Source organism: Triturus cristatus, chromosome 2_1 (genome assembly GCF_964204655.1).
Source record: "Triturus cristatus chromosome 2_1, aTriCri1.1, whole genome shotgun sequence".
Classification (NCBI taxonomy): Eukaryota; Metazoa; Chordata; class Amphibia; order Caudata; family Salamandridae; genus Triturus; species Triturus cristatus.
Window position 1 is genome coordinate 1,022,664,739 of NC_140581.1, and position 24,015 is coordinate 1,022,688,753.

General features: G+C 42.7%; 1 protein-coding gene across 2 annotated transcripts in view; it reads right to left on the reverse strand.

Moving 5' to 3' along the window:
- Window positions 1-669: 669 nt before the first annotated feature.
- Window positions 670-24,015, reverse strand: part of PLGRKT (plasminogen receptor with a C-terminal lysine) — a 150,141-nt gene continuing 126,795 nt past the window's right edge. For both annotated transcript variants that reach the window (XM_085635060.1, XM_085635068.1), the window contains exons 3-5: window positions 16,071-16,201; window positions 2,530-2,639; window positions 670-949 (exon numbers count right to left, since the gene is read on the reverse strand). In XM_085635060.1, coding sequence (XP_085491186.1) covers window positions 828-949; window positions 2,530-2,639; window positions 16,071-16,201 — 363 coding nt within the window. In that variant the 3' untranslated portion in view covers window positions 670-827. The remainder of the gene's footprint in view (window positions 950-2,529; window positions 2,640-16,070; window positions 16,202-24,015) is intronic.

The window sequence follows — 24,015 nt, forward strand, 5'->3', positions numbered from 1 at the left end:
ATAACAGATTAACATGTCTACCACTCAAATTAATTTCATATTTCAATATACTAATTCACCACTAATCCTTGGTGGTTTCCGGAGTAGCCTCCCACTGGCCAAAAAAGTGCTTCAACACCCCATCAGGGGTGGCAAGCGCTATATACAAATGCAAACTTTTTTCCCTTTTCTTTCCCTCCACTATCCCTCTCAATCCAAATAACTAACATATCCACTCAAATTACTTTCACATTTAAGTATACTAATACACTACTAATCCTTAATGGGTTCTGGAGTAGTGTGCTACTCACCGAAAAAGAGCTTTGACGCCTCGTCAGCAGTAGTAAGCGCTATATAAATGCAATTACAATACAATACAATGGTGAATAACCCTATTTTGATCCAAGTTTTCATGGTACAGGCTTTCTATGAAAGCCATATACAACAAAATATTAAATCGTATGTTTCATAATAAAATTGTTTTTATGCCCTCAAATATGGACTGTGATCATTTCTTCTGTCTAAACCCATCAAGCTAAACAGAGCTCCAGAGAGACAATCCATGCATACACCAAAAACTGAATCCAAACAGAATCTGTAAGATAAAGTATTATCCCTCTCCAAAAAGTATACACGCCAGAGGTTAAAGGAGAAGACACCACACAGAATAAACACAATATATGCCAACAATAGCAGAATATTATTTTTAATGTAATTACATTCATTGTTTTTTTTTTTATAAAGCCATTCATGTCTAAAAAAACGTTTCTGTCAGTTACATAAAACGCTCGATTTAGATCAGTTTTTATTATGAAGTTGTGCTTAAAAAGGCCGGCTGGAAAACAATTCTATTTTTCTACATAAAACTTGCTTTGGGCTCTTCTGGCTTTTTCGATGGTCTCAAAGGTGGGCACTCCGCCAGGCAGCTCTAGCAGAGAGCTTTCTTTTTCAAGTATAGTCTCTGCTTCACCTACAACAAAAGAAAACAGCAGAGATCTGACACAAAGAAAAGGCTTGAGGATGAAGAAATGCATGCATTGGTCTGTAATAATAACACCAATAAGAATAACTTCTGTTTCACAGTGCTTAACGTTTATACAATGCAAACAAATGCACATCCTGGAGTGGAAAAGACCTTTAATTTGGTATTGAACTTTCATTCAGTTCGTGGCAGAGGTCTTTTTAAGTCGCAGATCTCTAAATGCTTCAGCTATTTAATTCTTCCAGTGCACGGGCCAAGAAGAACCCTATCTTCATTTGTAAAGAATGGGGACTGATTTCGGTTGTTTTTATATGCAACATAGGGTCTATTGCTGAGCTAGTTTGCGTTGATCATGCACCATTCAAGGGTGCAAGAGCGACGCAAACTTTACATGTGATTTATGAAGCCACAGAAGGCCACCTTGCGTGGCCCAGAGTGGGTCCATAAATCTGGAGAAAGGCAATGCCGCGCCAACTGCTGTGTTGCCTTACTCTGCCCTGAGAAGGCGATCCATGGGCGTTTCCATGCAACACTTTTGGTTTCTGACGCATACCCAGATTTATCAGAACTGGTAGACCTGGGAATGCGCCAAAAATATACACCTCCTCAGGTAAGGCACCACAATGAGGAGAAATATCTTTATTTGTTCTCGTTATTTCCTGTTTCTCTGTGTGGTGCATTCTGCAGCACACGGGAAAAAGAAATACACCTTTTAGGATTGTTTTTGTGCAGGAAGGCGTCCCTTCCTGCACAAAAACAATCCTGCATGCAATGCAGGCATCCTTGCACCATGGTGGTGCAAGGGTGCCTACATTGGCGCAAGGCTGCCAAAAGGGCACCAGCGCAGGGGAAACGGCAGGAATGCGCCGTATTGCCTTATATGGGAAAAGGCAGGAATGCGCCGTATTGCCTTATATGGGAAAAGCAGGAATGCACCGTATATGGGAAAAGGCAGGAATGCGCCGTATTGCCTTATATAAGAAAATTCATATTCAAAAATTAATGCATTGACTTCTTAGTGTGTGATAAGAGTTGATATTGTTATATACACTCTCCCGTATTGATAGAAGTAATATTTCACCCCTTCCTCTGAGTACGAGGTGTTTTTTTTTCATTAAATAAAATTAAGAGAAGTTCATTTATTTAGCTTTTCCCTTTTTGCTGGTCTCTCCGATTAGACCACTGTTGTTACGTATCGCATTTCATGCAGGTCCTTCGGCTTATTTTTGGCTTACCCCATTGTTATGTAATGGCACTTGTACTGCAGCCACTTGCCAGAGTGCCAAGGGACTAGACCACCAGCATTAGCTAGCTTGGTGAATGGCGATTGATGCTAACGTGTGCACTCCAGAATGTGTGAAAAGAAAATACAATGACATAGGCCAGCAACAGACATAGCAAAGGGTTGTGTGTATTCCTCAGCTTGGTTTCATGGACAAAGTCTCAGCAAACCCTTGGGGAGTGGAGCCCCTCAGTTCAGTTACCCCATTACATTATACACATGTTCAGAAAAGCTCTTGGTTAGAATACTTTGCAAAAGAAGATGCCATAAAACAGGTTTACTGCACCTTTCATCCTTTGTAAAAGTGTACCATAACCCATGTCATACTGATAGGCTAAGATGAAGCTTAGCGGGATGACGGGCAGAAACAGTGCTGGTCTCTTCCCTTTAATGGCTCTATTTAAAACAAAACAAACAACAGTGAGACTAAAAGCATTGTCCATTTCAAAAACTACAAGTCCAGCAACAAATAAATTCATGCAGACATTCTGATAACAGCAGAGATTAGCAGTAAGGGTATTTTTTCGAAGGCAAACTACATTTGGAATACATGCAACATGAAAGAGGCAGCTTGCAAATAAACATAAGAATATACATTATTTATCTATTAATGGTATATTTACAGAGCACCTAAAACTACAAGTAAAGGGGCTCTTCACACACCTCACTTTCAGTAAAAAGTTTCATGATAAAAGATTCCAATCACTCAAATTTGGGTCACCCCAAGAACATGTCTGCCGTCCCAGATTAAGACCAGCTCACACCATCACTTTTGTCATGTGTCACTATTTGAATCTATCATTTTCCTTACCTTCGATCTTCCCTAAAGAAAGCCACTGTGATACCATTACTTAAGAAACCATTTGCTGGCTCTATAGTCATGAGTAACTAGGATCTCATTTCCTTATTGCCCATTACTGCTAAGACCTTTAAAAAAAAAAGTCGAGCTTGCTGAACTAGTTTGCTCATCTGAAAGCATTGTCTGTTTTCTACTCCTCCCAATCAGGTTTCAGTCCAGGGCATGGAACTAACCCCATGTTAGTCGACTTTAGGATGTCTGTGTATGGACGCGCCTTCAGGGCGATGACTTCATTAGAAATGACAACCATCTTTGACACTATCAAACATTCCAGGCTCATAGCCAGGCTGTCTGATAGAGGGTAAGGTCCTTCACTTTGAAATGGTTGACATTTGTCTTCACTAATGGCCGTAAAGAGGTGTGTCTTCCACCTTTTCTTTCTTCATATCCGATGCTTATCTGCAAGGGACCTCACGTCTCTACAATGCGCCTGACCCTTTTCAATGTCTGAATGACCTCTCTGGATAGTCTAGCCAGGTTACTTTAGTTCTTTTATTTTAAAATTATGCTGACGACACACAAATCCTCATTCCATTTGATAAAATCACGATTGATAATATCTCCAGGTCTCACACCTGTATGTCTACCATGACAATCCAGACAGACGGTAGATGTTTACAGCTTAACTCAAACAAAACGGAGATTATTGTCCTTGGCAGTCCTCCCACTCTTTGCTATGATGTTCGGTGGCCATCATCACTGGGTTCCACTCTGGTGGCTACCTCTAAAGGTGACAACCTTTGTATTTTGTTGTGATAGGGTACTCTCCTTTCGAAATTAATTCAACTAAATCCCCTCCTCATACTCTTCAAAGTATTACAAAGATGTTGCCTTTCCTGATTTTGCACACTGAAACTTTCAGTTTAGAGTTGACAAACATTTCAAATAATTCTCAACTTATTGGTTTGAACCACGTAAGATTAAGGTCTGCACGGCATATTCAATCTTTCTGACTAAATTATGGCAATAACATATACGTGAGTCTTTCTAAATAGCTGATTAACTACCTTCAAATTGTCCAGGATTCTGATGCCTCACCAATTATCGGGCTCTGTGAGATCACACTTTTATAATTCCCAATAGCTTCCAGTTACAAATGCATTCTTTTTGAAATGGTGTGTTTGGTTCATCGTGCTATGCACAATGCTGGCCCATACCATCTTCGAAGAAAGATAATTTCTTATGATTCTTCACACACTTTATGCTCCTCTTCCATGATTCCAACTCTAGTGGTTACTTCCAAATGTTATCTCTTGCCAAGAGGCATTTTTCTTTTTAGTAGTAACAAGTTCCGTGTGGAATAAAAGTTCAATAACACTTAGAATTACAACTGTTCACTTATTAAAATCTTTTTATTTGCTAACTAGTTCTGTAGTTAGTATCGGTTCCTTATGCCAAATGGACATCCTTGGGTGGCAGTATGTTCTAGAAAGGACAAATCAAACAGAAAGCAATCCTAAAATATCACTGAAAAAGAAGAGCCAAAATGGAGAAAAAATAGTGACAAGTACTTTTACACATAGAAGTGAGACGAGAATATTAAGGGAGAATGTTTGTCTCATGCTTCTTTAGTCTTGGCCTCACTTGTGGCACAGTGTCTGTGGTTTGTCGTTTTGGTGCCATATAGATGGCAAAGATTGTTCAATATTAATTCTCATACCATAACTGTTTGAACTTAGTTAAATATTCAAGAAGGGGCGTAGCCTGTCAACTTATATAGATGAGTGCCAAGTCGACACATACTGGGTCACCACAAAAGAAGTCAGAAAAAAAGAATTCTTAAAACAGACTTTTTCCACTCAAGTCAGGAATGGTAGAGGGCATTAAACCTTTAGAAATGCAAGTTATGTTACCAGAGATCTGTATAGTGCTGTATTGCCAATAGTTTGGCCTCGCAGTGCTCTCAGATTAAGGTATTTTCTGCCCTGGTCATCAGGATTCAGCACATACCTGCCACTGCTCAACCAGAATGTGGCCAATCAACCCAGCTGGACAGCCCTGCATCAAGGCCGCTAAAAGGAGTCTTCAGGGCCATCACCCCCCACAACAGTCAGGAGCGCCTCCTGCAGTGTAACACTTTCCAAACACCCATGACTCTGCCAGTGGCCATCCCACTGTGAACGGGCTAAAATGATGGAGGAGTTGACAATGCTAAAAAGAAAGAGGTTCGGTTCGGATACTCCGGAAGTCTGTTAAGAATCCCCCATGCTAAATTACTAACAGATGCGTGCACAAAGAGTTTACGTTCACCTCGATTTGTGGAAGAGACTGCCAAAGTGTGAAATGGGAATTTATTGATGTAAACCAGTGGCGGCTGGAAAATAAGCTGATTTTTCAAAAAGGCACATTAATCACATACACAAAAGAAAACAAGCATTTGCAATGCAATAGGTCTCGCATTCACTCGAGTTTGAGCTATTGACATTGCAAATGACAATGCCTTTTATTTTTGTTTTCGTTTTTAAAACATAAATAAAAGGCATTGTCATTTGCAATGTCAATAGCTCAAACTCGCACAAACGCGAGACCTCTTGCATTGTAAATGCTTGTTGTTGAATGGATTCCATCTGCATCTGCAATACCGTTACAAAGTTCCCACGTAAAGCTCTTGTTCTTGAAGGCTGCATTTATTTAACATCCCTTGACAACAACGACAAACACGGTCATCCCGTCAACGCCCATTTGTTAACTCAACAAAACCCAAAATAGCTTTTGTTATGCCCTGCTCTCAGTCTTACTGCAAATCATGCTGGTCTCTTTGAAGCTCATTCAACAGAAATGCCTTTTGATAGCTCGAGGATTGGGTCAGTGGTTAAGTACCTGAACACCATGGAAGGAAGTCTGAAGAGCAAGATGAGTAAATGAAGGGGCCCAGGGTCGGACTGGCATATAGGGCAGCCTGCCGGCAGGGCCGAGTTTAGCACTGGTGGTGCCCGGTGTCACTGTCTTTTTTGTCTCCCCCCTATGAAATCCTCCTCGGATTCCCTCACTACCACCCCGCAAATGTTCCCCTCATCTGTCCATAGCCCCTCCCCAGCATATATTTAATTTTGTTTAAAAGCACTAGTAACGGCTAACTATACAAATCCATTCAGCTATCAACATAAAATACAGATCTGTTCTTTGCAGCAGGCATATTAACCCTCTGCGCCAGTTTATGGTGAGTCAAAACTGCCACTTGACAAAACTCCGATCTACCTCTCTAGCGGAACTTTAATCACAAGAGATACCTTGACATTTTTATTGCTGCCTGAAAGTTGGATCACAAGGCACATCAGCAGCAGGTGCTTTTAAATCTTGTTATTGCTGAACACAGCGCCCCCCCATGAGGTCAGTGTTCCCTCTTCCAGGTCAGCTCCCACTCTTCTAGGTCAGCGCCCAGTGCAACCGCACCAGTCGCACTGCCCAAAGCTGGCCCTGTCAGCGGGTCTGACAGTTCACTGTGTGTGCCTGTTTTATGTTCTGCTGGGCCTGGTTTTACTGCTGATTTCTCATCGTAAAATAATAATTGCCTTGCAGTCTTCCATACCTTAACAAAAATGTACTTACTTACACAGTGTGTCTTTGCAAGTACAAAACTTCCCCAATTTGCAATCTAGGGGTCCCTTTTGAGCTATCTAATTCTCTATTGAGAGACACTTTTATTTTGGTGCCAGGGCCTATTACTGCTCAGTGCGTCCGTGGGGGCCCGCTAGTGTACTTAAGTGGCTCAAGGGGTTGTAGTTGTTACGACACTGAACAGAGCAACCAATCGGGGCACTGGGTTTGGAACATTGCAGCGAAAAAGAATACTATGTGGGTCCAAAGCTGGGATTATTTTAAACCTAGGAAAACTTTTGCGTTTCTGGTTTCTATTCGTGTAACTTTTGTGGCTTTTTTTCTGAATCTAGAAACGAACAAAACGGCTTCCACTGAAGCATCATTACAGTGTGTTACGTTTGGCATAACACTGCATATGGGCTCACCCGGGCTTTAGGCAACGAGAAACCTCCAAAGAGCCCCACCTGCTGCAAGCTCATTAAAAAGCAAAGCTGGAGGGAAAAAACACAACAGCAGCAAACGTGCTCTTGCAGAAGAGCTCCCGGGTGCAGCGCGGCTTATTGCATGTTTTCTAGCAAGCCGCGGCTTCTGTGAAACCCTGCAAACACGCATTTATTTAATAGTGCTGAGTAACGCGCAGCTCCGCGGTGACCGCTTCTCAGGTGCGCCCAGAAGTGGGCGCCTGCCACCGGGAGAGCTGGGCGCCTGCCACCGGGCGGGGCCACGGGGTTTATGGCACTGACAGCAGCACTCGGCAGCCAATAGGGTGAGTCAACTGCCCTGGAGAGAGCCTGCCATCTGTGTCCTGGGAGTGCCAACTTTCTTTGTTTAGGAGGTAGAATCCAGTTTTTTTGGGTTATATATATTTTTTTTACAGGCCACTTGCGGTGCCGTTAGTAACGTTTTTTCCACGTCCCCTCTACAAACAAATCACCCATTTCACTACTAGCTAATTTGCAAATCTTCCTTTTACTGTTTGAATAGCTCCATTTTGTCTGTTCAAATGTGCAGGCATAAAATGTTTTCAAGCAGGACGTGGCGTAATGGCCAGAGCTATCGACTTTGGAACTGGGGAACCAGGTTCGAGTCTCTGGCTCAACATCCTGTGATTCTGGGCTAATCACGTAATCTTCCCGTGCTCTCGTTGTAACTGGTGCTCATGTAAAGCGCTCCAATACCTTTGGGTCGAGTTCGCGCTATATTTAAAACTGAAAAAAAAGCAGTGACCTATATTTTAGACCATCAGATTGTCTGTGCCCGTTTCAGCATTCCTTAAAAACACGTGAAACACGGTGGTCTGTCTGTCTGTCACCTGTCTTGGAGAAGTATGCTGAGCTCTCAGGTTACATGAGGACTCAGGGCACCCTGCTGCTCTGACGCGGCACTGTCAGAAAAGTGCCCATCTCGGCACATTACCAGTCTCTCTTTAAATGCAAGCCCCGCCCACGGCTATTGACACGGTCCCCCGAGCCAACCAATGGGACCGGCGACTGGGGTGTGCTGTTTGCTACAAGTTTCACATTGCTGGAAGCCTGAGAGGCCTGGGGCCATAAGCTGAGCGGTCCAAAGCTTCCTGGGAGCGGGGTGTGAAAGACGATAAATTCACCCTTTATCGGGAAAGTCTGGATGCCCGATGAGACTGCTGAGGCGGGGCATGAGTGAGACCGTGCGTCCAGGTGTGAGACATACTCCCGGTGGTGGAGTCGTGAGGCGCATACATAAAAAAGCAGGCAGCCTATGATGTTTTCGATTGGCTTTTTCGCCCGTCCCACTTGGACAAGCTCGCCTGCTTTTCTTCTGAATTAAAAGCTTTCTTATCTTTATGGGGCCATGTGTTTTGCCCCAAAAAGATAAGAAACCTGTTACTTCAGAAGGAAAGCAGGCGAGCCCGTCCAAGTGGGACGGGCGAAAAAGCCGATCGAAACCATCAGGAACAGCTCTTTTCCAATGGCTGGCCACCGTTTAGCATAAACGGTGACGCCAGCCAATGGAAAAGAGGGGCTGGGATTAATGCCCTTTACCGAAAATACCCCAAATCAATAAATCTCGCCAGCGAGACTGCGCATGTGCGCAGCCTACGCCAGGCGAGACCTAAAAAGGTACTTACCATGTTTTCTGGAGACAAGTCCTCCTCACTCCAGTCATCTTCTTTTGCTCACATAATATCACGTCCTGCTGGGTTTAACCAACCCTGGCGCTGCATGTGAGCAGTGCCCTGATTGGTGGGAGCGGCCTCTCTCGCTGGCCCCAAGAACACTGGAGGCTTGTGTAGGCTCTCAACCAGAGAGGTGTATATTAAGCGCAAGTCAGGCTGACCGTCGCAGGACGGTCGTCCAAAGGGATATGCCCATTATAAACTAGTGCAGTCAGGCAGCCCACCACTGCTGTCACTCAACAGGCCGCCCCATCCTGACACTCGGTTCAGGACGGGTTGACAGAAAATAAAATGGTGATGAATTAACTTCATTACCATTTTATTTTTCATTCTCTGGGGCAATTAAGTGGGGCGACGCCCTTCTGCTCAAACGTAGTAGCCGCCCATGGCATGTGACACCCTCAGTGACTTCTAGGGATAGGGTTGCTGCTCGCAACAGCAGAAGATAAAAAGTAGGATGCAATGACAATGTGAAACCAAGTAAATTAGCACCCTAGAAAACCATGATCTCAGGAGTGAGAAGGCCTAGTGAGAAACCATGAATCTTGATGAAAACCTATTCAAATTTTTTTCTCTTTGCCCTTCTTCCTCCACCCCAGAGCCAGGTCTTGTTGTGCTTGCGAAGTCAAAGAGAGGCATTAATTGTAGTTGTGTTGATATATATTATGTTTCATGTGATAATGGAAAGATGGAATTAAACAGATTGGTATTTTTATTATCGCAGAAAAAGTTAACTTACTGTTAGTGGAAAATTGTGGGATTATTCTCTGCCAACACTACAGAATGTTGCTTGCACAATTTGCTGTACACTCTTTTTTGCATTCCATTTACCAACACTTATGTTATACCTTTTTTAAAGCAAATGTATTTTTGATTTCTAATCAAATATAGTGCACAAGTTGTTTGGATCTCGGGCCCAATTTAAAGATGGGTAATTACAGACGACCTCAGATAGGTCAATCCTATAGCAGAGGATTTTACTGCAATGCAGAATCTTTTTGTGTAATTACCCCAGGCAAAGGACTAGTAAGAAGAAGGTAATTCCACTGGAGGACAGTTACCCATTAGTGTTACTGCCAAATCATGACTGTACAGTTTGTTCCATAAACCAGGTGATTTTCTGTTACAACCCAATCCTAAATCTGGTTTAGTTTTTTATTAGTTATTCTACTGATAGCTACTAAAGACATTTTTATTTCGGTCAGCCCAACCTGTTTAAATGCGGCTTCAGATCTATACTATTTGGATGACATTTAGTAAAGCAGGAGAGGCAGAGGAGGAAGTGAGTTAAAATAAATAACACTTTCACCAGAATAGTGAGTTATAAAACCAAAAACCAGGAAACTTGTCTACATCCGGATTTACTTTAGTCACTTTCGTGGGACTCATGGATGTAATGAGCCATCCGGCCACTATGATACATTGTCAAATTTTGCAGCCTCCGGGCTGGGCTCGGTCCTGAGGAGATAAATAAAGGTGCAACAACTACTCAAGGTTGATTGCATGTACCCACCACATAGTGTCCTGTGTCACGTCATTTGTGGCAGCATGGGTAGGGCCCAAAGGTGAGCATGCCTTTGCCAAGTGACGCCCAACATTGGCGATGAGGGGGGCGAGCCTGCTGTGTGTGCCGCCCGGCAGTGTTGCAGGTAAAAAAACATTAGCCTAGGAAGACTCGCAAACTCACCGCTATGGGTCGTGGTTTCGGTACCGGGATTGGCTCAATGGCTGGCACGAGGCCGACATCGCGTCTCCTGAAGGCAATGTGCTCAGGAGGTGCATATGGGAGGGTGAGGGGCTGGCGCTCAACAAGCAGCGTGTGCACTCGTGGGCTGCATCGGGTGGGAGACCGGGCCAGAGTCGACCAAGCTGGCTGCGAGTGCAGTGGCCGGTAAAGGATCCTGCAGCGGAGGGGAGGCCTGATTCCTGCCGGCACAGTGAGGGTGTGGCGGCACGCCAGCAAAGCGAGAAGCAGTGCAAGGCCTACGTGCAGGGGAAAGGCATGCCCAGAGCAAGCAAGAAACACTGATATCCGGGAACCTGTTGCAGCCGGTGAGGTGAGGCTCCCCCTGGTGGCTGAAAGTGGCTCCGCAGTGTTGTCCTCATTGGAAGAGGGGAAATAGAATAAAAATATATATATAATAAAACAAACAGAATAAGAAAGGAAAAAGTCACAAAGGGGCAATACTACATGGCCTCTACTGGCAGAGTACTCACTCTGGCCACATCACGAGGGGCAATTATTTCACATATGAACTCTTGGCCAGTTTATCAACAAAGATAAGGCTGGACTAACAGGCTAAATCGCAGGAGGGTGTGAGGGGGAATGGACTAAAATAAGATTGAGTGCAGTGCAATCGGAAGGGCAATCGCCTATCAGGCGGACAGGCTGCAGCTGCTAAGTGGGTTAACGGAGGAATGAGACACCATGCCCGTGCAAGCCCCTGAGGAGGCGGAGGGGGCACAAGTACACTGTTCACATTCTACACTTGCAGCACTACCCCCATTCAGTCAATTGGCAGATCCAGCCGTGTCGGCGCCAAGATGGCGGAAGTGGACTGGACGGCTAGAAAACAACTTCCTGCCTGCCTGTGAGACTGATGGCGCTGTTAAGAGATCAACAAAGTTACACATGGGAGGAGATGAACTGTATGAGCTCTTTCAGGATTTACCCTACAAAGGTGATGTGCGCGACTATGATGCAGCAGTTAGAGCCCCCAACAGGCATTTTGACCCCCCAATTAAATCGGGAATACAAACATTTAAAATGAAGACAAGCACAGCAGCAAGAGGGGGAGACCGTCGACATGTTCTCTGCTAGATTACGCAAAGCAATAGACAAACAATTTGAAAATCAGAACACAGCTGATCCAGGGTTGTAGGAACTGCGTAAACTAATATTACGACAACCTGGCATCATATAGGATGACATAATTATACTGGGCAGATCCCACGAGCTAGCTAATGCGTTGGCACAGAGAACATTTTTGTCGTAACAGACATGTCCAGCCACTATCAAAGAGGAGCGGGTGGAGGCTATCACGAAGTGGACCAGAAAAGGATGAGGTAATACCAGCACACGCCCTGGCGTGAAAGTGTGTGACAACTGTGGGATGGATAATCACCCTCCACAGGAGTGCTCAGCCAGCGGAGGACCCTGTCTGAAGTGCAGAAAACTAGGACATTTCGCAAAGGTGTGTCAGAGTGCCACGTGGACAGCCAACATAGGAGGAAAGACCAAAAGGTTTGGTCGTGTCAAACAGATTTCGGAAAGTGTGGAAACACTGGATCACTGAGAAGTCTTATGCCAACAAATGCGCCTCTTGGAGCAGGAGGAGGCAAAAGTGGAGATCTTCACCATCTCTTTTATAGGACGAACAAATCAGAGGAAACAGCTCCCACCCACGTGCCAAATAAAGATCAGAGGGAATGAAGTAACAGCACTCAGACACGGGGCATCTGTAAATGTCATAGATGCTGAACACTATCTCCAACTACAACCCCACCCGAAATTGATGGCCACTAGAGCAAAGATATTCACCTACGGTGGTGACACACCTATTCCTTTACAAAAAGTCACCGTAGAGGAAGTTACAAATGGGAAAATAAAATCTCAGACTAAATTTCACATCACTCAGGACAGCTGATGCACATTACTGGGCTGTCACATGGCTGAGGACCTGGGATTAGAAATGTTAGCATGACAAGTCCACCAATCGCATTCTGACGAAATCATGTCAGAATTCCCCTAGTTATTTGAAGGACTTGGTTGCCTGAAAGGTGTTAAGGTCAAATTACACATCGACCGGTCGGTTAAGCCTGTAGCTCTACTACATAGACGAGTACCGTTTCATCTGCGACCTCGTGTGGAGGCGGAGTTGGAGAAGTTAGAAAGAGCCGGGGTGATCGAAAATGTATCAGGGACCACAACTCTGGTGATCGTTGCCAAACCCAAACAGCCAGGAGCGATAAGGTTGTGTGTGGATATGCAGTTACCAAACAAGGCAATATGCAGAGAGAGAAATACCACACCTACCATCGATAAAATTGTCACTGATACCAATAGGCGAGGTGATTTTCGAAAGTAGACCTTAACTCTGGATACCACCAGCTAATGTTGGATAAATCAAGTCACTACATAACATTTTCAACGCATGTAGGGTTGAGAAGATTCAAGAGGCTACGTTTTGGAGTATCATCTGCAGTAGAGGCATTCCAGGACGCAATAAAAGAAGCCCCATCTGGACTGCTAGGAGTAATAAACATTAGTGACAATGTTTTGATATTCTCCCAGATGCTGGAGGAACACCTTGTGTGCTTAAGGGCAACCATGAAGAGACTTGTAGAGCAAGGGTATAACTTTACACAGAGACAAGTGTGCCTTCTACAACAATGAGGTGGAATTCTTCGGATACAAATTTTCCAAGGAAGGCCTACAAGTGGATCCAGTGAAAGTTGAGGCCATAAGGACGGACACCATTCCCCAGAATCTGACAGAGATGCGCAGCTTCTTGGGGGTGGCGAACTATTGTGGAAGATTTATTCCTCATCTGACAACTATTTCTCGGCCCTGAGGACTCTCACAAAAAAGAACGCCAAATGGCAATGGTCAAGTGCAAGGTCATAAGCATTTCAGGAGGTCAAGGGGGTGCTTCTAAAGGGAGCCACAGTAGTGTACTTTAGCCCAGGGAGTCTAACAGAGCTAATAGTTGATCCCAGTTGTGTAGGACTAGGGGTGGTCCTCCTGCAGCAAGACCTTCACAAAGAATGCAAGCAAGGCGCTATCAGCAATAGAGACCAGATATGAGCAAATTGAAAGGGAAGCACTAGTCATTAGGTGGGCTTGCCAACACTTCAGCATATACCTATGCGGGCACAAGTTCCGAGTGATTAATGATCACAAGCCGCTACTGCCGCTGTTCGGAAGAATGGCGAGGAGTAGGCCACCATGAATTGAACAGTGGGCAGTACAACTCCAGCAATATGATTTTGCAGTGGTCTACCGTCCAGGAATCAATAACACAGTAGACTACCTGTCACGCCACCCCATAGCAGTGGACCCCAGGAATCAGCAAGAGGTCAATAGAGGGGTGGAAGGGTTTGTGAAGCTTATTACGGAGTTAGCGTGTCCAAGAGCACTGTCTCTACAGGGATACTGGAAGCCACCACAGAAGATGACTGCCTATGTGCAGTAAAAGAGGCGCTGCAGGAACATCGCTGGAAGAATTTCCTAGACGGAGTAGGGAGGTTGACAGAAGAGGAAAGAAAGGCTAGAACAAGCTTCTCGAAGTGCAGGGATGAGCTCAGCAAAAGTGTTGAAGGACTGGTGTTGCGAAGCCAAAAATTGAAATACTCAAGAGTATATGGAGGAGAACAGCAGGGTCATCAGGGTCTTGCCAAAACTAGAGCAAGATTATGGACCAGGGTGTGATTTCCCAGGGTGGACCAGATTGTTGAAGAGCTGGTGAAAGGGTGCCATTCCTGTCTAATTAACAGAGGATAACCAGCAATCAGGCCGATAATCACCAGCTCTAGACCATGGTCGCCTGTAAGCATGGATTTAGGGAGTTTTCCAGCTGGGCGCCTAACGCTCGTCATGATTGACAGTCACTTCAAATTTCCAGCAGTGGAAATAGTTTGATCAACGGCCTTTGAGTGTGTCAAGTCAGTGCTGGATAAGATATTTGTAATGCTATGGCTGCCAGACGAAATCCGAATGGACAACGGTCCGCAGGCCAGGAATTTAGAGATTACCTTCATCATCTAAACATCAGACACAGGCGAGTGACCCCCCCCCCAGTTGCCTCAAGCTAATGGGGATGTCGAAAGGTTCATGCGAACCCTAAATAAAGCACTCAGGATTGGAGTAGATCAAAGGGTAGAGATGGAAGGGTGTCTTCATCAATTTCTGAGAACCTATAGACAAATGCCGCGCAGTACCACTGGGTGTTCGCCTTGTGAGCTGATGATGAAGAGGCCTGTGCGAGACCTCGTTCCAGTGAGTTATAAGTGGACATCTGGAGAACAGTGAGGCTGCCCAGGTGAAGAAAACAATTAACAATGACAGGGCCAGACTGAAGAGGGATACTCGCGAGGTAGAGATCCGTCCAGGCAACCGTGTGATAGTCAAGGACAAGCACCGGGGTGGAAATTTAGAACACCGTTTGAGAGGGAGCCATGGGAAGTGATGGAAGGGAAAGGCAACATGATCACCGTCAAAAGAGGAGAGCGGTTGTTATCGAGGAATGCGTCATGGTTCAAGAAGATCAAAGCACCTCAAGACTCTAGCAGTGGCTCAGGTGAACTGATGCATTCAATGGAACCAAGTCTGGAGGATAAAGAAGAGGAGGTGCCCAGTCAGGGAGAAGAAGGGGTGAATGAGGAACCTCATGAGACATTGGAAGGCAGTTCTTCCATCCGGCAATCAGTGTGCCCCGAACTGGGAGGGACCCGATATCCCAGAGAGGATCCCTATCAGTTATGAGAAAATCCCCGGCCTAGCCAAAGGCCGAAAGACTTTGTTTGCTGAGAAAAGGAGAATTTACTGAAACCTACATTTGGCACATCGTGCATTAGTGTTTGTTGTTGATGTTTCTGTATTAAAGGTTATAGGGATGTAGTGAGCCAACCAGCCACTACGATACATTGTCATACTTTGCAGCCTCGGGCCGGGCTCGGTCCTGAGGAGATAAATTAAAGGTGCAACAATCGCTCATGGTTGATTGCACGTACCCACCACATAGCGTCATATCATTTTCTGCAGCGTGGGTAGGCCCCAAAGGTGAGCGCACCTATGCCACGTGACGCCCTACAATGTACACCTCTTATTTGGATCCTTATATATTTTAACACAAGCCATGCACACTAAATTGTAAGAGTCAAAAGAAGGCCAGGCGAAAAAGAAAACGTACCTTCATTACAGCTTTCACAGCCTTGATAAACACATAATGCACTACGCAACCACAATATGGGTCATCTATGCCTTCAAATGCTTTGAAGGCCATTAAGCCAATAAAACACCAGTCGCTTGTGAGCGAAACAGGGAAGTTAGCCACACAGCCCCAGTTTGAGGGAGAATAATTAATGGAAAATCCAAAGTTATATTTGATCTAAAGTAGTCTTGCTTGTGAGGCTCGAGAGGCTTTTCCTATATCTCAACTTAAAAACACATGGGTCTCAAGAACTTAAACAAAGCATTTGCCTATCCCTAAAAAATACATAAACATGCCAAGCGCTTTACTAATACTGTTGATTTAATTTATGAGTTCTGTACCCAGCTGTTAATCCCAAAGTTGCAATTCCAAAAAACGTTCCATAATATTTCAGGAATTCTCGTGACCAAGCAACCTGCATAGCCATCTGCCTTTCGCGCATCTGATTCTGCATCTGTAGCTGCCTCTCCAGCTGAAACAGAAAAGACAAGACAAAGGAAAAGTTTGGTTTAATGTTGCAGAATCACATCTACCATGCGGTAACCTATATATAGCAAGATTTGTACAACTAAATCTAGACTTCATTGACCAAAGTTACATATCCATGTTTTAGATATACTTTTGAGCACCTTCTAATGGTTATGTCACAAATTGTCTTTAAGTATGGGTATCAATTTTTACCATCAAGCCTTAAAAGTATCAATAGTCTTGGAAAACAATAACATGTAATGGTTCCATTTATTGTTACTGTCCATGATTCTATTCCAATTCATGTGGGTGAGAAGTGTAAAACCCTGCAAGTGTTTTAGGAAATATAAAATGGTCTACACATATTAAGAATCAATTACATTATTCTAGCAAATGCAAAATAGCACTTAAATTCTGTACCATACAATTGGTTCCAATTGAGCTGAGAATTAAATTAAGGTACAGGCATGGGTTTGGAGTATGATCAATGGAGATTATTAAAGATTATTATTAAAGAGGTGCAGAAAAGAGAGGGATGGCTAATGAGTGGATTAGGTGGACATTTCGCCTTCGCCTGTGTAGAAGGCAATTAATACCTAGCCGTGTCCACAAAAGTTTTTAAAAATGCACTAGAGACACTCGGATACAGAAAGACATATGGGATATCCTGGAACTAGCAAATACAGTCAAATTAAGACAGTTAAAATATTTCCAAATGGAATTGGCTGGTCCAAATCAGTCACTGAGCTAAGCTTAGATGACTTAGTCTAGTCTATATCAAATGTAAAATACAATGAACACAATCTAATCTTAGTGTCAATCTATGAAAACAGTAGATCAGTTTCCACTTGGAATGATCTTTCCATTATAATGGACACCAACGCGCAAGAAAACCTGCATGTAGGGCCAGGCCAGAAATGATTTGTAATCACACCATTGCGGCTTGACTGGTGTTGAATCGGTCTGGTTTTACAATGCTCTTCGTAATAGTATGTAAAGAAAATTCTCATGTTGTGTTTTACAATTTGAAACTAATATCAATAAAAAACAATGTTTTAAAAGAATACCTGCATGGGCATTTGCAGAGAAACACAATGAATGCAAAATATTATTCTTTGCCAAAGTTTGGAAGCTGGAAACAAATTCAGAAGACCCACATAGATTGTTGAAATAATTGTTGTCAACTTCTGGTCCCTTCAAATTGGAATGCAGCTGGATGAAAGCTACCAGATAAGTCAAAATAACACGGTTTACGAGTTTCAAGTATGCTCAGGTATCCCCTGCATCGCAGTAAGGTAGGACCGTGACTGAAAAGAAATAGTATACAAAAAAGCGCTGGTCTTACATGTTTTATAATTGAGACCGTCTACAGGGGCAAATGGACTAGTGAAGCTCAGCCTTTGAAAACGAAAGCTCCATTTACTTACTGCAGACGACAGGACTCAATTAAAAGATCTATTAATGATATAAATGTGTAATGTTTCATCCAACAGACATTACCACATCTCATGCTTCTCCTAAATGCACATGCCCTGTACTTTCATTTAATCCACTAATAGACACTGCTAAGGTTAAAGGCAATTCGCTTGCTCTTTGCTCTGCACCTTCATAAAAGCTTTCTGAGGTAGATGACTAACGACCACATAGCGCGAGGTCACTATTGGATTTAATGATCGCCAGTGAACGTCACTGCCCTTCTCTGATTTTACAATAAGCTTCTCACTGCATGGCTGTGCAAACAGTTTACTGCTTTCATCAGGGCCAGGGGACATTTCCAGAAGTTCCAAAAAAATCAATGGTCAAAGCAGCTGTGGCAGCTGTGACTAAAAGAAAACACAAGAGGATCACAATCCTGTCCTTGTTATTACCTATGAGCAAGCGAATCAATAATGATGATTACATTAAAAGCTAAACAGCAACACACAAGGTAACATTCTCTAGAGAAAGGTCCTAGGCACTTCAAACGCACATGACTGAAAAAACAACCACACTCGGAGTAAACTACCAACAGAAGATTTAACCTTTGTAAAGCAAGCAATCTAGTGGGACACCTTAAAATGTGGCACTTTCACTATAGCAACCATATATATATTTTTTTAAAGTATAACAATCAGGTAACTGAACATCATGGTAAAGGAAGAAGCACACATCTACAGATGATGCCCGTGTCATAAACATCTCTGCTATTTAACAAAATAAAGTTTTTCAAATTTCAAGCCCTTATCAATTGTATACTCAGCCACCATTTCCTGTCTTCCTCCTAGTATTGCTAAATTGACCCTGGCCCTGAACCCTTTGTTACCATGTTGACTCATTATATTTCAACAAAATGAAAGCCATCTTTAGTACTCTTGACTTTGTCTGCTATGCCGAATGTTTGGGCTACTTTCATACTAATTTAAAACCAACAATTTTACCGGTCTACTATTGAAACTTTGATAACCCTACTAATATATTCATTAAATATTTGTGTTTTGTACTGTTGCTTTTTTACTTACAACTCTGGTTAGTAAAAACGTGAATGCTTCTTGTAAATGTTTGTAAAATATGACAAAGTAGAAAATAATTTAGTGTTTATTTCCAAACGAATTAATAATTTCATGCATTTCAACACATTGAAGCGACTTGTGTTCTTTGATTTTTATTGGGAGCCTTTTTTTTTAGGATTGTCTGTATTCTTGCTCACATAGTTCCCATATGTATTCATAGCGGGGATAAGTGAGCATTTGGGATAAATGTTTGGCTTATTGAGCTTTTTGAGAGCGAGGAAAAAATGCTGTATGTATTGATGGTAAGGACAACTACTGTAAAAGTGTTTTTATCTACAACAAGCTATAGGCATTTAATATGCGAAATGGTGCGCTCTCAGCGTCAAAATTGCATTTCCAACTCATCTGACAAGTAGACAGCAACACGCAGAGATACAAGAACAAGTATTTGCATGAAATGTCTGAATTCATTTTGCTTCAAAATACTCTGTAAGCTCACAGTATGTTGAAAGATAATATTTTGCCTAAAATTGAAGCTCCCCAAATCAACTACTCCTACTACCAGGAATATAAATCTTATCAGTTTGTGAAGTAGGAAGGGCAGTGAAATGTCAAAACAAGAGGATCAAGGTAAGAATTTTTATTTTGACCATGACAGATATTTTCTTTCTGTGTCACAGACCACATGTATCTTTTAAAATCTGAAAACAATGTGAGAAAAAGCGATGGGGGTTCTGAAATGCTATTTCACTGGACTGGTAATACCTTAAAAGTAAATAATTCATAGGGGGCAGGTGTGGGCTCTCTCCCCTTAAGCAGTTCTTTAACTGACTACTGTTTGGCCTATAGTCACTGATGATCCATGGCATTGCGATAACACATGTTAGCGCGTTGGACAGCGCAGGACGGGGAGGCGCAGGAGAGGGAGAAGGGGGAGTTGTTTCAGGTATTTGATGGACTGCTTGGGTGTGGGGGGTTGGCTGGGATTTGTGGCAACACAAAAGTGGATCAATGACTGGAATTGTATATTGACCAGATATTGGATTGAACTGATGACTATACAAATTGTTTGTACACACACAACGTGATTGGTATGACTGCCATTACTGTATTGTGTTGAGGTTTACTCTTGTAGAAAATCCAATAAAGTTATGTTGGAAAACTAAAAACTGTAAATAATTAATGCTGGGACCGAAGGGCACAAATACAAGCCCTGTAGCTAGAAAGGGATATGGACAGGCCAATCGCAATTGAAACAGTAACCTAACACAAAACGTCAGTCACAAAATAAGTACCCAGCCATGACCATTGCACCCTCGCACCCTTACACACTCCAAACACACCAGTTTTAATATCAATGGGGTTGTGAACTTCTGTTAGTGTCTAGTGCTCTTCAAAGAGGATGTTTAGCTAGCCCTGGTTCGGAAAGGCTCCCTGTATAGCAGAATCGTTTGTTCCTCCCCTGAAATCAAAAACATATAAGAAAAATGTAATAAGCTTAAAATGGAACATGACTTTAAGAATAAAAACTGATACCGGGACTCAAAGATGCATTGGTCTGATGAGGTCTTCAGAAGTTGCCCTAGGTAGCCAGTCTATAGACTAGTATTTTTTTTTATCTGCCCATGGGGTTTGGTAGTAATGCTTCTGTCTAGCCATCACCCACTCTGCTGTACTTTCAATCACAGCTACCTGAGCAGGCACGTAAATGTGAAGAAGAGTATTTGCGTCAGAGAAAAAAGTGTCTACAAAAGAAGCTGCATCCCATGTGTGAAGTGTGGTGCCTGGTGGAGAGAGATAAGAATATAAAAAGGAAACTTTAAAAATACTACTATACTCATAAAAAGGGCGCAGAAGGGAGGACTTTTCTTCCTATCTGCTATTTAAAGGTGGCCGGGAAAGTAATTTAATAACCTATTAAACATTGCCAGTAATGATCCATCCAACCAAAAAGGTTTGTTTCGAATTAATTTGACATGATCATCATGCATGCTGGATGGTTTAGTGGTGTCTCATTAGCCTGGATGAAAGGCTTTGCACGCACCTACTGCTAGCAGACATTTTTGAATCCGCATCACAAACTGTAAAGCTAAAGGGAAATTAATATAAAAGAATGAAATGCGACACATGAAGAAAGGTTAGCACCTCAAAAAGCATAGTCCTGATAAATGCAAATAGAGGTAACCATGTGGATCCAGTCTATTGATTATATCGAATAGGTGCCCAGAGTGATGTCAAGCTTCTACCAATATGTTGCTGCCCATAGGACATTGATTTGCACCTTGGGAACAGAGATTCATCTTCAGTGAATTAATTCGATTTGACAACTTGTGAAGGCTAATTTTCTTCTTGGGTTGACATCTGCTTTGGAATCTGCCAAAATGGCAACAAAACTCTGGAATTTAAAATGAAATATCCACAGCGGAAAGGTTAAAACTGACGAAAGAAATTGGCAAGAAAACCCAAATGCTTAATGCTATACTTCATTCACAAGTGTTGATTTACTCTTGAAATGTGGATTAACACTAATAAAAGATGTTTTAGGAGTCAGATTTCTTAATGAAAACGTACCCATGACCAGCTATGTGGACACATCAATTATTTTGACCTATTAGACAAACACCAATCAGGTTTCAGGCCTGGTCACAATACCGAGGCCATTCTAAACATCCTAGACCAAAACAAATCCTCTCTCCTAATACTTCTAGGTTTATCAGTGGCGTTCGACACAGTCAGCCAAAAATGCCTCAGAGAAAGTCTTGAACTCAGGATGGGCCTGTGGAAAACTAGCTGCAATAGCTGTTAGCATCTGCTGAAGCCATTTTGTTTGTGGCAGCGATTTTAGTTAGAACACGAGGGAACCTCTTTGCGATTCCCATTAAGCTGCACAGCCTATTAGAATGAATCCAATGAATTAAATCCATAATCAACTCTATTTTTCTTTCACTATTTTGTCCAATAATATAAATCCTTTTTTCTTTTTATATTTTCTTCAATCCATTATACCCATTCGCTTTTCCTTGCTGATCATAAAAACGCAGGAGAATGATTGTTTCCACATGTCACACTTTTATTAAAATCACCCAATGCATTTCGCGAATAAATCCCTTCTTCAGGGGGTTCGTGACACGTACTGCTGAAATCTTAAAATCACGGAGCTTAGCTGCATCTCCTATTTCATTTTGTTTCAATGCTTCTCTCTGAAGCGCTTCAGAGAGAGGCATTGAAACAAAATGAAATAGGAGATGCAGCTACGTGTCACGAAACCCCTGAAGAAGGGATTTATTCCCTAAATGCATTGGGTGATTTTAATAAAAGTGTGACATGTGGAACAGTCATTCTCCTGCGTTTTTATGATCAGCAAGGAAAAGCGAATGGGTATAATGGATTGAAGAAAATATAAAGTGAAAAAAGGATTTATATTATTGGACAAAATAGTGGAAGAAAAATAGAGTTGATTATGGATTTAATTCATTGGATTCATTCTAATAGGCTGTGCAGCTTAATGGGAATCGCAAAGAGGTTCCCTCGTGTTCTTACTAATTTGCAGCGCAAGTGGGCAGAGCGCGGAGTGAGCGAGCACACCGACAAAGTAGAAACAGTGGAGTACATTACAACATGGAATAAATACTTTAAAAGAACAGAGTACAACGGTGTGCATCTCAACACCATGTCTGTGTTATTGAGCGATTTTAGTTAGCCATGTGCCCGCCATGTGCTTTCTCCCTCTTCGCTGTTGACTGCCCTTGTATTCTGCTTGTGTCATGTGATATAGTTAACTCTTTCAGCACTGAGCCAGAGCCGTGCACATGCTCAGAAGAGTCTGTAGCTGCTAATGCACCTGCCTTAGACTGTAACGGTCAGGCTGTTCTAACTGATGTCAGCAGCTCATTACTCCTCCTACTTGTTGACTGTGCATTTTCTGTATGACCATCTATGTGTGTAACTCTTCTCATGTGTACTTGTATTACCTCCTTTTGAGCCCCTGTGTGGGTATAAAAGGCCCCTGTTCTCTGCACTCCTTAGACTGCCTCCTACAGTGGCCTGAGGGTACCGTATTGACGCAGTCTCCCTCATGTGAGGTTAATAAATACTTCTTTTTGATATTACAGCTTCCATGCCAATCTCTTCTTTGTTGGTTTAAAGGACCAAGTGTATCAGTGAACCCCTAAAAATGTTTTTATTTCTTCAGGCCTATCGGTATCCATCCTTAATTGGTTCACCTCCTTCTTCCAGAAGCGACAACAAAGAGGTATATCTTCTCCTATTCCACTTGTTGTGAGGCAAGGAGAATCCATGTGCGTGACTTTGGGCACCTATTGGAGTGCCACCTTGGGGAAAACTGGCCCCAATCTTCCATTAAGTCAAATTCAAATGGTGGTCTACAGATGCTGAATGATAGACGCTATGATTGGAGGATTGATTAATATAATTAAATTGGGTACTGTATACAGGGCGGATTGGCACAAATCATTGGCATACCATTTGTAACTGTGTTAAGTGGGAATTGAAGGATATATCATCACAAAATGAATGTGACTATAAGAATAAATGTGCCTTGAAGAAGTCCACAGTTGTGGACGAAATGCGTTGGCTGCCTCCGCTATAACATGTGATATGTTTGAAAAATAAAATAAAATGAAGAATTGACAATATTTAGACTTTGAAATTGGGACCTTTTTTCTTCATGTTAATATTTATTGAGGTGCACCTCTACTTTTGATTGGATTATATCTTTTGACCTAAGGGTTGCAAATTGGCAGCCAGTGCTTGTAGTGAGTGCATACAGACAGAGGCAACATTGCCTACACCTCCTTACACAGAAACACGAAATAGGTGCGGCTGTTCATGGTCCACTTCTGTTCTTCTTTCTTATATTCATTTAAAAAGGGTACTTTACAGCCTCATTATGAAGGTTAAATGCAATTGGATTAAAACCCCTAGCTGAAAGCAGGTTAAGGATGAACTGTCTTGACCCTGAAAGAAGTTTCTATATCTCTGATAGAACCTGTAAGAGAATATGGCAGGAGTGAAGGAGGAAACTGAATTAGACTCCAGGCCCATCGTCTAAGGTAACACCCAAATGTCTTTGGCAGTTGGCGAAGAGCAAAAACTCTCCCTCAGACCAGACCTACTCCCAACACCCATGATGGCTTTCATATACTTCCTATATAAAATCAAGTTGCTATTTGAAGATAAAGGTAGGCATGCCTGTTGTGGACCTGCATGGAAAGAAATTCTGCAAGTCCACTTTGCTGTGAGTGCCACAGTATTGTTTCATTCATAACATCATCTGTAGATTGGAAGATGAGGTTTTTATGGTGTTGAA